This window comes from Leptonychotes weddellii, chromosome 16 (genome assembly GCF_054177405.1).
Source record: "Leptonychotes weddellii isolate Sample4059 chromosome 16, ASM5417740v2, whole genome shotgun sequence".
NCBI lineage: Eukaryota > Metazoa > Chordata > Mammalia > Carnivora > Phocidae > Leptonychotes > Leptonychotes weddellii.
In genome coordinates this window covers 12,089,685-12,105,686 of record NC_138384.1, presented here as the reverse complement: position 1 = coordinate 12,105,686, position 16,002 = coordinate 12,089,685, and the positions used below count along the sequence as shown (strand labels likewise).

Here is a 16,002-nt window from a genome sequence, read left to right as displayed (position 1 = left end):
ATCAAGTGCTAACGAGACATCTTCCTAAATCTTTCTGGGATAGATCTCTTCTCCATTAGAATTCCCTTTTGCAAGTCCATTTCTTCATAAGTCTGACATGAAAGATTTTAATTGCTCTGCCGCAGTTTTCTCTTCTTTACTCGGTGGTGACGGCTCCAGGTCTGTTTGCTTTTGTAGTTCTTGTATCATGGTCATAGTCTTATTGACAGTAGCACAAATGCAGTTCTTAGTCTCTTTCTGCTCTGCAGCAATTGGTTTAAAGCGTGCGTGCAAAGTTTGATATCGAGACTTTATTGCTGACAATTCCTTTAAGAGTGTAGCTGAATTTTTCTTGCCTGCTGTATCAGGATGATTAGTCTTGATCTCATATTCCAGCCTGTATTGAATGTAATCCAGATCAGAGTCAGCTTTCTGGAACATCAGTTCCAGCTTATCGACCTCCGCCTCCATGTTGAATAGTTCAGAAGAACTAGTTCTTTTTTAAAAAGATACTATACCTACTCATAATAAAAACAAGATTTTAACTATGCAAAAGTCTATGGAAGAGAAAATGAAAGTCCCCAAATCCCATTTCCTTCAGCCTAAGATAACTGCTGGTAACAATTTGAAATACATCCTTGCTGTCTCTGTTCCATACCTGCAAAGACATAATCTTCTCCATAAAAATGGGCACATGCTTTATATACATTTATGAAACGTCCTTCCTTTGACTTACAATATCATCAACACCTTTCATGGCAATGCTTATCGCTCTGCCTCTTCCTTTCTAATGGCTACATACTATTTCACCAAAGTGGGTAAACTATGATTTATTTAGCCGAGTTCCTACTGCTCAACTCATTTGAATTGTTTCCCTTATTTTGTTATTATAAGTCATACTCTTGATTCTTATTTTGTTTTGCCATGGGCGATAATAGAAGGAGGAGAAAATCTTTCCCAGTTGAAGGTAGAACCCAGGACGCTGTTCTGAGATTGGCTATGAGCAAAGAAAGAGCTGCTTGACCTTCAGCCCTCCTGCTGGCAATACTCACCCCCATCGCCATAAGTGTGTGTTTCTCAAGAGAAGATCTAATACCTTTTAGATTCAAAAAGATTCCAGATATATAAATACCTCTAGGGTATTTCTAGGGAAAGCCGGAAGGGATACAGAGGAGAAAAAGGGCTATTTGGACAGAGATTCCCTGGGCTCAAGATCAGTGTGAGCATTTGCTGTGAAGCAGCATTTCTGCCACCAACCTACTCTGAGGTCACTGGGTAGCAAGGGATGGGTTGGACTCATGGCATCATGGGAGCCTCTGTCTTCTCTTGCAGGGCACATTCTCATTTGAATTCCAGCCCCTGAGAGCTGGAGAAACCTTTGGGAGACTAATGCTGCACAACAGTGATTTGGGTTACTACCTGTATGAGCTCAGTTTGAAGGCCACACCAGCACTGCCTGAAAAGCCCATCCACTTCCAGGCCATTCTTGGCAGCGGTCAGAGCATCTTTGCCAAGTTCACCAATTACACCCGGCAGAAGACAGAATACTACTGCAGGGTGAGTAGCCACTGTCCCACCCTCTGCCCTTCCCTTGCCAGAAGTCTGAGCTTAAAAAGAATAGAAGGAGGATACAGGGGGTGCAGAAATATGAAACTCAGAGGGAGTCAAGGGCTTCATCTAGCCTGGAAACTCCCAGCTAGAAACAGCATCAGGCTGGCTTCTTCCTTACAGACTCTGTCTTAACAAGCTGGGGTAGGGGTGGGGAGAGTTTTGCTTCCCACAGCAAGTACAGCAGTCACTAGAAGAGACAGTAGGCCCGAGACCAAGGGCATCCTGATGCTGTCATCGATTACAGGCGGGGAGTATATCATCCCCCTCTTCGGAGTGGCTCTGCCCCCGAAGCCCCAAGGTCCCTTCCTGATCCGGGCAGGGTACAACATAGTCATCCCCTTCAAGAACATTTTCTATCATCCAGTCACCTTCTCCTTCATTGTGGAGAACCCAGTCAATGAGTATAGGCTGTGAAATCCAACAGCCTTGGATTTGAACCCTGGCTTCACCACTTACTCTTTGAATACTTTGCTAAAGCTCTCTAACCTTTTCTAGAAATGGTAATAATACCCCAACCTCACAGGATTGCTCGGAGGCCTTTAAAAGATGCATACAAAACTGTTTTCATAGAGCCTAGCTCATAGTACATGCTTCATATATGTTACCTATTATATAATTTGGAATCCAGGTTTAACCACTGAAACAGAAACCCAAAATAACAGCAAAAATAAAAGTTACTCTTCTGTCAGATAACAGTGTGAACGTAAGCAGTTTGGGCTGGAATGGTAGCTCCATGACATCAGGTATCCAGACTCCTTCTATCCTGAGGCACTTCCCTCTGTAGAGAGTTGCTTTGGTCCACAGGGACCAAGACGGCTTACCATGATGTCTGCATTCCAGCCAGCTCCAGGGGAGATGGCGGGGAGCTCTATTTATCCCTTCCACTCACATTCCCTTGAACAAAATTGTGTAAGACCACATCTAGCAACAAGGGGAGCTAGGAGGTGCAGCCTCCACACTGGGTTCCATGGCTACAGTCAAGAGGCCCGGGCTCTTGATCAATCGTATCAGTCAGGAGAAGCTAGGTTATGCTATAGTAACAAACAGCCCCGATATCTCGGTGGCTTAAAACAACCAAGGTTTGTCCCTCATTTGTGCTACCTATCCAGTGAGGGTCAGCAGGGGACTCTTTTCATCACAGCCATTCAGGGATCCAGGCTGAAGGGCCACCGCCAGCTCAGACGTCTCAGGTCATAGTGCCAGAGGGGTGAAAAGATCCCAAGGGGCCTTGCACTGACAAGCAAGTGCCCTAGTGTGGAAGTGACCCCTTTCACTTCTGCTCAAAACTCACTGTTGAGAACTAGACCCCCCCCATCCATGAGGAGCCAGAGTGTTCAGCCTTTCATGGGTGTGGGAGAAGAGAAGAGCCAGATAGGGGGGCCACTAGTGAAGGCCACACTTCTGTAACCCTGCTTGGTATATCTGGGCAAGTCATTTAACATTGCTTGGCCTCGATTTCTTTGTAGCAAAATGGGTATAATAATTAGTATTACCTACTCTTCAAGGGACTTATAAGGGCACAACTTTTAATGACCTGCCCAGCCTCACACAAACGTAGGTTAGTTGATGTCCGAGAGCGGGTGGGCAGGCGGGGGATGGGCCCGAGCTGCCCGTGTGCTCTGTGGGATCCCTTGTGAACCAAGTGCATTTCTTCCTCTTTCAGACCGACTGTCAAGACTTCCACACGGAAAAGATCATTAACGCAGCCCCAGGGGCTCAAGGAGGCACGGAAGTCAGTGTGGAGGTCTATTTTGAGCCCAGCCACCTGGGCGAGACCAAGGGCATCCTGATGCTGTCATCGATTACAGGCGGGGAGTATATCATCCCCCTCTTCGGAGTGGCTCTGCCCCCGAAGCCCCAAGGTCCCTTCCTGATCCGGGCAGGGTACAACATAGTCATCCCCTTCAAGAACATTTTCTATCATCCAGTCACCTTCTCCTTCATTGTGGAGAACCCAGCCTTCTCTGTTCGTGCTGTAGACTCCGTGCGGCCCAAGAAGATCAACAATATCACCGTCTCCTTTGAAGGAAACCCGTCAGGCAGCAAAACGCCCATCACCAGCAAGCTGATTGTGTCTTGTCCTCCCAGTGAAGGCAATGAAGCAGGTGTTAAATGGGTTTATTACCTGAAGGGAATCACCCCTTAGTGGTAACTAAGGTCAGCTACATCAATGGAAAGCCATCTCCTCAACCTTAGAATCTATGTATTATTCTACCCTGGCGAAGAACAGAGAAAATAGTCAGAATTCTACAGCTACTGTTTTATCTCCTCCTTCAATTATCGGGGCACTTATTTCCATATTATATGCATTCCAAATATATATATATGAAATATATATATATACATGCTAACTACAAAAAAAAAAAAAAGCTATGTTGCACTTCACAAGGGCAAGTCCCTGAATTTAGTTTCTAATCATATCCCCAAAGCTCAAGGAATAATCCCCATTTTTAATAAGATGACATAGATATCACACTCATGACCTCCTATCAGATAGCACTTAGCGCATGACACTGGGCCCCCACAGTGCCTTTTAAAAATCCATAATGGTTTAAAGAGCTCTTAGACATGACTCTCTTTTGATAGGATATTTTATTCTGCTTTCACGTAAAAGCCAAATAAGACACTATTTTCAAAATGATAATGGATGACACCTGCACCATTATTGCAGGGCCAGGGGCCGGGGATGATCCCTCCATCTCTGAATCCTGTATCTGTTCCCCACAGAAAGTTCTCCCTGAAGGCCGGGTCCCGGAGAAATGCGGAGCCCCCTGTCCCCCACTCCCAAGCCCAGCCCTGTGCAGAGCAGTCAGCCTGTAGCACAGCGATTCCCTACCTGTCTGCACGTCCCAATCGGCCAGTTCTGCTCCAGACCCTTCCACCTCACATTCTGATTTAATTAGTCTGGGGAGGGATGTGGGCATCCTTTTCTCTTCCAAACTTGTACAGCAGTGTTGAGAACCAATGCTACAAGTCCTACACCCACCTGGCCATTAATGCTGCAACGGAGTCAGGGATCTACTTCCAAGGGAGGACCACACCGCAATCTGATGTGGTTAAACTGCAGCCATTCTGTATGTACAGGAAGGGTGAGGTCTAAGTCAGTGCCTTTCTTAAGAGGGAAAGCACCAGGGAAGCATCACCTCCAAGGAGGAGTGGGACATCTGCCTTAGTCCAGACTCTGGCCCTGGGTCCTGCAATGTGTATTAATAGGACCACTTAAAAAAATAATTATAATAATAGGACCACTTACCTGTTGGCGCCACCTGATGAAATAAAGATGATTGCGACCGGCCCTGGAGTGGATTTGCTTCTGCACGCTCACGCCTGAGGGTCCCCTGTCGCCACCTCCTCCCCCCTCGGCATCCCCAACAGCCTACCTGCCAGAGAGGGAGAAAGCATGAAAGGAGATGACGAGTGCTCCCAACGGGGTTCTGAAGAATGGTCCCTGGCCCAGCAGCTGCAGCATTCCCCAAGGAATGCATTAAAAATGCACATCCTCAAGGCACACCCAGACCTGCAGAGTCAGAAGCTCCAGGGGTGTGGCCCAGCAACCCTTATTGTGTTTTAGAGGTCTTACGTCTTAAAACACATAAACCTTATGTGTTTTAAGAAGCCCTTATTGCTTTTTAGAGGTGTGGTTTCCTGTTTGTTTGTTTTTTTAATGGAGGGAGATTCTTCTCATCCTTTTGTACCTCCCCCCCAACTCTCAGCCCAGTAGACCCTGCGCTCAGCTAAAGTATTTGCAGATCTACACGTAATTGTCGATCTGCGGAACCACTAAAGATGCTGTTAACGGACATAAGGCAAAAACTAGATGCAGATTTTCCAGATGGTTAAATGAGCAAAGAGCACACCGCGCAGCCATCTGAGAGGATGCAGAGATCAATGAGCACGCGCTATGACTAGCAAACACCCAGAGTCTGATGAAAGCAGGGCTTTTCAACTTTTGTTATCTACCGAAATCACCCAGAGGGCTTGCTACCCCACAGGCCGTCAGGCCCCATCCTCAGAGGGTCTGATTTAGTAGCTTTAGTTTGCGTTTCGGCCAGGTTCCCCATGAGGCCGTTGCTACAGGTCCGAGGAGCACGCTGCCCAGCACAGCTGTGAAGCCGCAACTGCCTTGCCCCAGCACCAGCTGGGACGGACGTGCTAGGGGTGCAGGATCTGGGGCTGTCCCAGACCTCCTGGATCAGCGTGTGCATTTTAAGGCATCTCTAGGGGATGATGCGCACTCTGCAGCTAAGAGCGGTTGCCTTAAAGGCAGCTATGGAAGCTGAGCCTTTGTGGGACCCACAGCCCTGCTGCTCTCCAGGAGGACCCTAGACCCTGGCCACTTCCCAAGTGTCACCACCAGCCAAGTGGTGCCGGGTGGCCAGGGCCAATTCCCCTACCTCAGCCCTACTCCAGCTCTCCCTAAGCTACTGAGTCTAGAGCCCAAAGCCTCCTGGTCTGGAGTGAGGAAGCAGGCCTTCTCCCTGGGACCGAAGCTCAGCTCAGACCCTGCCCCAGCAGGAACACCTCTCCAGGAGGACTTGAGATATGATACATCTCTTCTCTTGAGGTCCTTCTCATACTTCCTCCACCTCAAAAAGACAATAACAAAATTGTTTCATTTTGGCAAACCTGGGATTGCCAAGTACTTCACCAGAGGCCTGGGGGAGAAGCTTGGTGAAAATGAACACTCTGACACAAGCTAGTGGAAATTTCCCTCTAAGGATACATTCTCAGCAAAGCAGACCACCTAGCCTACAAGTGTCTGAGTGTGGCCGGCCTGGCCAGGACTGGTCACCAGGGTCAGAGGAGTGAGCACGTGGAGAAGGCAACGGTGGCCTTGGGCTTTCTTAACCCCACAGCCAGTCCAGGAATGCATAAATAACCTTAATTAGTTGGCATTTTCCAAGAGATCAGAGAAAAGAAACCACCTTTTCGTCCCCCCCGAGGAATTTCTGAACTAAAGGTAGGACAAAGCATTGGTTTGGGCCTTGAGTAAAAAACTGGTTTCTTAGCAACCTAGTCCAGAATGTGATTTCAAGAGAAAAGAGTTCCTTCTGGTCAAAACATTACTGTTTCAATTATTAAAAACTATCTCACTATGACCCTTGGGAAATTCGGTTCACCTTTAAGAAAAAGCCAAACCAAACAGCAAAAGAAACAGATGAAATATTATATTAGATACGGTCCAGTGGAAGTGACTACACACCAGAGAAATAGGTCCAAATCATTCCCATTGACTTAATTTTTTTCATTGTTTTGCATCAACCATCATCAAAAATCCTAAAGACATAAACTTGGCAAAGACATTTGGAAACGTCCTTATTGGTGCCACCTGGAATTAAGGTAAGAGGAGGAAACTACTAAGCAAAACATTTTTTCTGGCGACAGATCTAAATTTGGAGCAGTTTCAGATTGGTGGTCCACCCACCTTCATTCATTGGACTGTGCTGGCAAAAGTTTTAAAAGCTGTGAAAACCCTACTGGTAAAGGAAAGCACTTTTTTCACAGATTTTTCTAGACACAATTCCTCCATGACTTACTGAATTTTGGGTTAGCTTTTGTACTTGTTCGTATGGCTGCATAACAAATTCCCACAAATCCAGCAGAAGTTTCTTATCTCACAGTGTCCATGGGTCAGAAGTCCAGAATGGACTGAACTGGGTTCCTGGCTCAGGGTCTCACAGGCTGAAATCAAGATGCCAGCCAGCTGCATCTTCATCTGAAAGCTCAATTAGGAAAAGATCCACTTCCAAGTTCCCCTGGTGTATTGACAAAATTCATTTCCTTACAGCCATATGATTGAAGTCCCCATTTTCTTGGCAACTGACAACCCTCAGGAGATCAGTGTTGACAACTAGAGGGCATTCTCAGGTCTTTACCATGTGGCCAATCAGAGATAGTTCACTTTTGTTACTGTTTACTCTTCAAGGACAGCAGGAGAATCTCTCTCCTGCTTCAAATGCCTTCTGACTATTATTAAGGCCTCATCTGATTAGGTTGGACCCACCCGGGATAATCTCCCTTTTTATTTACTAAAGTCAACTGATTAGGGACTTTAACTACATCTACAAATTCCCTTCTGCTATATAACATAACTGTTGGAGTGACAGTCCACTGTATTTACAAGTCTTGTTCACACTCAAGGGGAGGGGACTATACAGGGTATGTACCCAAAGGGAACATACGTTTGGGTCTGCCTACCACACCCCCTCACTCGTGTCCCATAGATTCTGATCTATGAATTGAGGATAAGACTCTATTTTCAACTTTGTTGTCAGATTCACATGCATACTTTTCACTCATTAGAAAAAGTACCATCATGTATTATGCTCATATTTAATACTCTTTGGGCTCCACTGTGGTCCAGCCTTTGTCCTAAGATCTCTGTCCACTATGGAAGCTTACAATAAGGAACTCTGTCTGATGCATCTACCTGTTAGCCACAATACATCCATAAAGTGCTTTTAAAATTTTGCCACATTAAAAAAAAACACAAACGCAAAAAAACAAAAAAAAAAACCCAGCCCTCTAAGGTATTCAAGCACGATAAACACACTCTCCTGAGTCCCAAATGGTGGGGAGACAGCCACTGTTGGTACCTGAGATTTTTAGGTAGTAGACAGGTAGTATTGTTTTTAATTAAGAATTTATTTTAGGGGGCGCCTGGGTGGCTCAGTCGTTAGGCGTCTGCCTTCGGCTCAGGTCATGATCCCAGGGTCCCGGGATCGAGCCCCGCATCAGGCACCCTGCTCGGCGGGAAGCCTGCTTCTCCCTCCCCCACTCCCCCTGCTTGTGTTCCCTCTCTCGCTGTGTCTCTCTCTGTTAAATAAATAAAATCTTTAAAAAAAAAAAAAGAATTTATTTTAGGGGTGCCTGGGTGGCTCAGTTGTTAAGTGTATGCCTTTGGCTCAGGTCATGATCCCAGGGTCCTGGGATTGAGCCCCGCATTGGGGTCCCTGCTCTGCAGGAAGCCTGCTTCTCCCTCTGCCACTCCCCCTGCTTGTGTTCCTGCTCTTGCTCACTCGCTCTCTGTCAAATAAATAAAATCTTTAAAAAAAATTTTTTTAAAGAATTTATTTTAATGTTTTAAAAACATATGTAACTATTCACAGCCATGATTTTAGCACATAAGACTAAAGTAAGATTTTTGAAAGTAAGTTGGTTTGAGAAACAATTTTTTTTACAGTACAGGTGGTTAGAATATGACGAAACTAACGACGGTATTACTCCAATTTGGGGAACATTGCCACATGCAAAACTGGTGACTAAATAGTAAATGAGCTAATGGATTCAATAAGTATTTAGTAAGTTATGCTAAGTAAGTCAGGCTCCATGAGACCCTTCGTGCTCCCAAACGTACACAGAAGCCCACCACGCGCCTTGCCAACCACGTGCGGGCACTTGAGTGCACGGGACACTCGCCCCACACAACCCCATCTCGAACCACACGGGGGCGTGAGGGGAGGAGGTGGAGCCTTGTGGGGGCGTGGACAACGCACCTGCAGCCTGCGTGCGGGGGCGTGGCTGGCGAGGGGCGGGTCCTCGCGGCGGAAGGCGGAAGCGGCTGCAGAGTCACGTGATCCGAGTAATATGGCCGCTGCCCCTTGAGCACTGCCGGTGCCGGGCGGGAGCGGGTCGCGTAAGCCGTTGGGAGGCCGGGAACAGGTGTGCGGGGGCTGGGTCCAGGCCCGGGTTCCGAGACGGCGCGAGGCGGCGGAGCGAGGCAGGCAGGCCCAAGGCGGCGTGGTCCATGAGCCGGCGCCGCAGGCAGCGCGGAGCCGCAGACTCCCCCGGCCCCGGCGCCGCCCGGGCAGCCGCGGGCTGAGGAGTCGCGGGGCTCCGGGGAGCGCCCGAGCTGCCACCATGAACCCCGAGAAAGACTTCGCACCGCTCACGCCCAACATCGTGCGCGCCCTCAATGACAAGCTTTACGAAAAGCGGAAGGTGGCAGCGCTGGAGATCGAGAAGTAAGACGCCGGCACCTGGGTTTGGGCGTGGGGACCAGAGCCAGGACCCCGCCCTGGCTGCGCAGGGCTCCTGCTCTTTGGGGGGACTCTTCACGCCTTTCCAGCCAGTTTTAGGCCCTTAGCGCAGCGCAGGAGAATAGGAGTCCTAGCTTTGCTTTTGACGGGCTGTATGACTTGAGCCAAGTTCTCTAACCGCCGTGGTGCCCCAGAGGACTGCCGTGCGAATAAAGCGACAAAGCGTTATGTGTAGTGCTATAGCACAGTGCCTGGCACACGGCTCGTCTTCCGTGTGGACTCCATCAAAACCTGCAAATCAGAGAGGGGCCTCTGTGATGGGAGGGAAGTGGGAAGCATAAGCATATGCTAATGATGTTGACCTGCCTCATTTCTTACCCAGCTTCTGAGAAGTGAAAGGGACTGTTGAGTGACCAAGTGGAGAAATCAGGTCCGAAACCTCAAGACTCAGAGGGCTGTTTATTTTATCTCTGCCATATCACCCTTCCCTGCAGGTGGAAGGAATAATCTGACCTTTCTTACTTCTACACTCTTACTATATGTATGTGTAACGATGATCTGACTTTTTGCTTTATTTCCCAGTGTACAAAACAAGGTGTTCAACTAGGAATGTTTCATTCATTAAGATTTTCTGCTGTTATTTTACATTTGTTTTTTGTTTTTTTTCCAGTCAAATCTTTGTGATAAAGTCAGGTGGGTGGGTGATTTCAAAAAAAGCGGAAAGAATCAGGCTGTGAAATTTGGAAGAATGCCAGACTGGGAGTCAGGACACATGGATTGTAGTCCTCCCCTCTCCAGTAGGATAGCCACTGGCCCTGCGTGGCTATTTATGCATAAATTATTAAAGATAAAATAAAAATTTTAAATCAAGTTCCTCAGTCACACTGCCCATACTTCAGATGTTCGGTAGCCACATGTGGCTGTTGGCGACCGTAATGGGAAGTACAGGTCTTAGAACCTTTGCATCACTGCAGAATGTTGGACAACTCCAGTCTAGTCCATGGTGTGATACTCATTCTTTGACCTTGGGTAGATTGCTTCACTCAGAGTTTCTTAACCTCAGCATGATGGACATTTTGGGACAGATAAGTCTTGGTTGTGGTGGACTGTCCTGTGCATTGTAGGATTTTTAGCAGCATCATTCATCTCTACCCAGTAGATACCAGTAGCTCTCCATCATTTGTAACACCAAAAATGTCTCCAGACCATGTCTCCAAATGTCTCCTGGGAGTGCAAAAAATCACCCCAGGTGAGACTCACTGCTTTAACGGCTTTTGGTTTTCCTTTCCTCCTCGCCTAAAGGGTTTGGACTGTGTTAAGAGGACCCCCTCATTCAGCACTAACATACAGTATGTCCCAAACCACCTAGCTGCTTTCATCAAGCACCACTTTCTTGTCTGCTCTATTTCCATACTTCTGCTTGTTTATGCCCTGGCTATTACTAATGCTAGCAAGTCTTTTTTTTTTTTTAATTTTATTTTATTATGTTAATCACCATACATTACATCCTTAGTTTTTGATGTAGTGTTCCATGATTCATTGGTTGTGTATAACACCCAGTGCTCCATTCAATATGTGCTAGCAAGTCTTAAAGATGAGTATCACTGTACTGAGTAGGAGACTTAGAGCTGATGTATCGACATGGCTCCATGTCCATGGGTTTTATTGGCTTTGAAGCTACATTGACACCTGATTTTGGCCGTCACCCAGTCTGTTCTCAGGAATGTCTGATTTTCCTCATAGCTTGAATCATCTGTTGAGTCTTTGAATAGAGGTGTTCATCTCAGCATTACTGTTGCCTTGAGCATAGCACATGTAAGTGCTCTCACTCTGCAGGCTGTGCTGTTAGGGTTTTGTCTTTAAGGGGGTTCTTTTTTCGTATTCGACATTGCCCTTGATTTGTGGAATTCAGAGAAACCTAGGGACTTAACTAGACTATGGACTCCTTAAGAGCAGAGACCCTGTTTTATCCTCAGCACTTGACACAGCATTTGACAGTTGGTGTCTTAATGAGTGAATGACCATACGTTTTTGGTGGGGAAGTAACATTGCAGCCTAAGGACTTTGCTGCCCAAAAGTGTAGCCCACAGACCAGCAGCGTCAGGATCACTTGGGAGCTTGTTAGAAAGAGATTCTCCAGCCTCACCCCCGACCTCTGGATCAGAATCTGCATTTTGATACTATCCGTGGGTGATTTGTGTATACATTAAAGTCTGAGAAGCACTGGTATAGAGGGCCCTAATCTGTTTCTAGCCTTCTTCAGCCATATTTGGAATGGGGAGTGCCCAGTTTGATATTTTCCTCAATATATGTATCACAGATTGCTTAGGGATAGTGACTTATTTGTGCTTCACCAAAGAGCTTTCTGGTGTCTCTGCTTATGAAGACACTAATCCTGTTTTATCAGGACTACAGGCTTATGACCTCATTTAACCTTAATTACTTTCCTGTAGACCCTGTCTCCAAACACAGTCACAGTGGGGTTTAGAGCTTCAACATGTAAATTTTATGGGGACACAATTCAATCCATAACAGTAATCATTTATAAAAAAAATGATCATGTGTAAAGCACTATCTGCCTGATTTGGGGAAAGGAGGGTAAGGAAGCCTCCCTTCATTTGGTCATTGCACACCCCTTATCTCTTTATTTTGCATGGCTTCAAAATACAAGCTAGGTGGTGGCATTTCACAGACGAGGAAACAGAAGCTCCTTGAGGTTGAGTACTCTTCCCAAGGTCTCATAGCTAGAACCTGGATAAAAAACCCAGGTTCTTCTGTCTCAAAAAGCTTCCCCACTACAGTGAATGGTTTTCCCTACCAAGAAAAGCACATATATTTAATAAAGGAAGTTTCATACTCAAGCATTTCCATGGTTCTTTTAACTGCCACTTTTAGTTTTCCAGAATCATCTGCTCAGTTGGACAGAGCCAGTGATGCATATGGTTTTCCAGTGAAGGATTAAAATTCATAATAAGAGAAGGACGTTTTTTCTTGATGACAGGACTCTCAGACACTAAAAATGCAGAGATGTGAATGCTGGCTCAAAAGAACCTTGAACTCTAGAATCTCAAGAGCAGGCTGGGTTAAGTGACCTAAGATCTGATCGCTAAATACGTGAGCCTGCTGTGCACAGTCCTGGAGAGCTTTTCCCTCCACAGCCTCCCGCCAACATGCCCACACAGTTTGCTAAAGGATAAGGCACTTAGGCTAAGATTTTAGAATGGCTGTGTCAGGTTTGGTGGGCCCTCGATTTCAGGGGATATTGTCGTTGATCAGTCCTGATGAAAAGGTTGGTAAGATCCCGGGCTCTGCTCTCCAGAAGAATGTAGTGTGGAGGAGAAATGCTAGGAGGCACTCGGGTAACTGCAGGGGTTGCTCGCTCTGCTGGGGGTGCCATGCCCCACACTCTGGTGGCAGGGCCCCCCCACTGCAGGCTCAGAGAGACAGCGCCCTTCATGGTAACCAGGGATGGACTCAGTGCCTAGTGTTCCTGAACTTTGAGTTCCAGAAGCCAGTAAATGTAGGGTGCCCAGGCCATGCCCCTGAGAACATCAGAGCCCAAGTTGGGGAGGGTGGTTGTGGGATAATGTGCCCTTTGCCTGCCGGGGAGGGGGCAGGGATCCTTGGCACTCTGTGATCAGATAGAGGTTAACTGTTGAGTTTGACCTGGCTCTGGAGCCTACCCTCTGGCTGTTGCAAGGAGACACTGTTTATCACCAGTGCCTGAAGGCAAGCGTGGGCCGGAATTCCACCCAGCCCTGCTGGATGCAAGTAGCGGTGGGGCCCTCCACAGACTGCTCAGTCTAGGGGTTACAGACCCGTAGCTAGGGGCTGTGTACTGCTGGTAGACCTGTTTGGGTTGGTTTGAATTGCAAGGTATTTTAAATTGAGAAATTTCATAGTGAAGCTCAGGTTTTGGCTTCTCTTAAGGAATGGGAAGTGTGTCTCTGTGGGGCCCACTGTCCCACATAACAGATAAGGGGGACCTAGGGGCCTCCCTTCCGGCCAGGACATGGGCTCCCCAGTTTGCTTCCTGTATTGGCACTTTCACCACAGCCTTCCTCCCTTGTCCTGCCTTGTATCTCCTGCTTGGCCCCTGTCAGCATGTGAGTCTGTGACCTCAGGTTTCATTCCTCTGTGCCTCAGTTTCCTCATCTTAAACACAAATGCACCTTGAAAACATTAGGCTAAGTCACGAAGGGCCATGTGTTTGATTTATATGAAAATTTCACTTCTATGAATTATCTAGAATAGGCCAATTCAGAGAGAGAAAGTAGATTAGTGGTTGCCTAGGGCTTAAGGGATGGGATTTGGGGAACATGGGGAGTGACTGCTAATGGGTACACAAAAAACTACTGAACCGCACGCACTGAAAGAGTGAATTCATGGTATGTGAATTACAGCAATTAAAAAAAATAAGAGTAGTGTTTTATTGCAATGTGAGGGAAGCACTCATGAAGTGGTCACAGTTATTGTCACCTGAGATTCAAACAGCTGCTGTCTCAGACTCGTTTCTCCTTTATGGTCTTTCCGCTGATTGCAGCCAGTGGAAGCTCAGTGTATTTTGTCGGGTAACTCTGAGGCCTTTTCAGAAGGTCTTCGGTCCTTGCTTAGAGGCAGACATTCCACTTTTCCTGTTTACTTAGTGGAGACTAGCAAGCAAGTGGAAACCAAATTACTTAAATACTCAGCAGAGCAGATGGAGATGTTTACCCAGATTATCTCTGGGAAGTTGCTGCCCGGATGTGACGTCTGAACGAAGCCCGTGCTGTAGAGAAGTACGAGGGATACGTGGACTCGCCAGGACAAGAGACAACAGCCCCAAGGCCACTGAGAGCTTTACACCACGAGCATAAACACAACTCTGGATTCTTCTTCTGCTCCTTTTTTGGGGCCAGGAGCATGGCAGGTTCTCAGTCAACAATTAGTGGATGAACGTGATCTTGTATGGTGTGTGTGAGATCACAGTTTGTCTCTCTGATTCTGACATTGCACTAAAACTGCTCTGTGAGCATGTGCAACAAAGAGCACATTACATGCCTTCTCTTACTCTCTAGAAACCGTGTGACCCCACCTTACAGCCAAGGACAGCTCTGGAGACATAGGCACATGAGTGCAGTGACTAAAACCTGCTGGCTGGGACATTTGGACATCACCAGATGAAAAGGGGTTGGGATTCAATGAAATGAGAAACGGAAAGTGCTTGGCAGCCAGTAGGCATCTGACAAGTGGCAGCTGGGATATTTGAGGAGGGAGATAGTGCAACATAGTGGGAATTACTTCAAGACCTTAGAGTCAGAAAAACCTTGGTTTGATTTCTGCACTTGTCATCTATAAGTTGTGTGACCTTGTAAGTTTCTTAACATCTCTGAGCCTCAGTTTCTGCCATCTGTAGAATGGGTGTTATAGTACTTAACCCAGGGATTTGTTTTAAAGTTTAAATTAGATAATGTATGTAAAGCATCCAGCATTTATCACCTAGCAGCTAGTAAGTGCTCAGCAAATGGTTATTTCTTGCCTTCATAGTAGAAGTCCGGCTGTAGAGCGTTCCAGAACATCTCCAGTACGCGCGTCATCTGTAGTCCCTGTGTGTCGTGGAGGAATGCTTCAGGGATGTCTGAACACCGAACAGGATGGGAAACTGTGTGGAGAAAGCTGCATTTAGCTTGGGGCCTCCACAAGGGGAATTCTCCACAAGGGGAGTTCACTCTGTCCCTGGGTGCATTCTCTGTGCAGCTGATGCCGAAGACGGGAGAGAGGAACTGGTGTACAGTTGAAAGGGCTCAGGCTTTGAGGTGTGTCACGGGTTCAGATCCTCTGCGAGCCGGGGCAGGGGATTTGGTTTCCCTGAGGCTGTTTCACTTCTGGAGGATGAGGTGGTAATCCGTGCAGAAGGAGGTGGTTCCAGGGAGGAACAGAAATCCTCAGTGTAGAGTGTGCCTCAGTGTGCCCGGGAAGGCATCCACCACCAGTCCTCGTGTGGCCCGTGATTGTCGCCGCTATGTTGCGGAGGCCAAGGGGGTCCAACGACGGACTGTGGTTACATTGCTGAGACGATGGCCCCGGGCCTCTCCTGATGAGAGCTTCCGAATATGTCCTCCCCCGTCTGGGGTTCCTTCTGTCGAGGAGGGGGGAGTCAGTGTGGCACTTGGCGCTGTTGGGGGCCACGTCACGAGCTTGGAGTTGCCACGTTGGGTTTGTGCCTTGTGGGGAATGAGCATTTCTGCCATCTGGCGACACCTCTGACCACAAGAATGGAGGCTCTGAGCAGCCTCTAAGGACACCTCATCAGCCTGGGTTTTCAGCCCTTTTGAGAGAGAAGCAGTCAGAAGCAGCCCCTCTTCTCTGGCACACAGAACAGTAATGCCTGTGACCTTTACGGCAGTGAGGGTCCCAGGGATTTGTGATCGTGAGAGTTTCTGGACCAGATATT

General features: G+C 47.3%; 3 protein-coding genes across 4 annotated transcripts in view; 2 read left to right on the top strand and 1 right to left on the bottom strand.

The window, feature by feature from the left end:
* HYDIN (HYDIN axonemal central pair apparatus protein) overlaps positions 1-3,913 on the top strand; it is a 364,500-nt gene extending 360,587 nt beyond the window's left edge. The window contains exons 86-87 of the mRNA XM_081806373.1: positions 1,312-1,536; positions 3,254-3,913. Coding sequence (XP_081662499.1) covers positions 1,312-1,536; positions 3,254-3,736 — 708 coding nt within the window. The 3' untranslated portion in view covers positions 3,737-3,913. The remainder of the gene's footprint in view (positions 1-1,311; positions 1,537-3,253) is intronic.
* On the bottom strand, positions 80-455 carry LOC102748905 (SKA complex subunit 2-like). Its single transcript, XM_081806145.1, has one exon. The coding sequence runs from the start codon at positions 448-450 to the stop codon at positions 85-87; it is 366 nt and encodes a 121-aa protein (XP_081662271.1). The 5' UTR covers positions 451-455; the 3' UTR covers positions 80-84.
* A 5,245-nt stretch (positions 3,914-9,158) lies between the features above and the next one.
* LOC102746139 (VAC14 component of PIKFYVE complex) overlaps positions 9,159-16,002 on the top strand; it is a 31,716-nt gene continuing 24,872 nt past the window's right edge. For both annotated transcript variants that reach the window (XM_081806370.1, XM_081806371.1), the window contains exon 1: positions 9,159-9,554. In XM_081806370.1, coding sequence (XP_081662496.1) covers positions 9,451-9,554 — 104 coding nt within the window. In that variant the 5' untranslated portion in view covers positions 9,159-9,450. The remainder of the gene's footprint in view (positions 9,555-16,002) is intronic.

What these genes read in the sequence shown, in the direction of transcription:
- LOC102748905 (XM_081806145.1), bottom strand. Translation starts at nt 450, where the DNA reads ATGGAGGCGGAGGTCGATAAGCTGGAACTGATGTTCCAGAAAGCTGAC.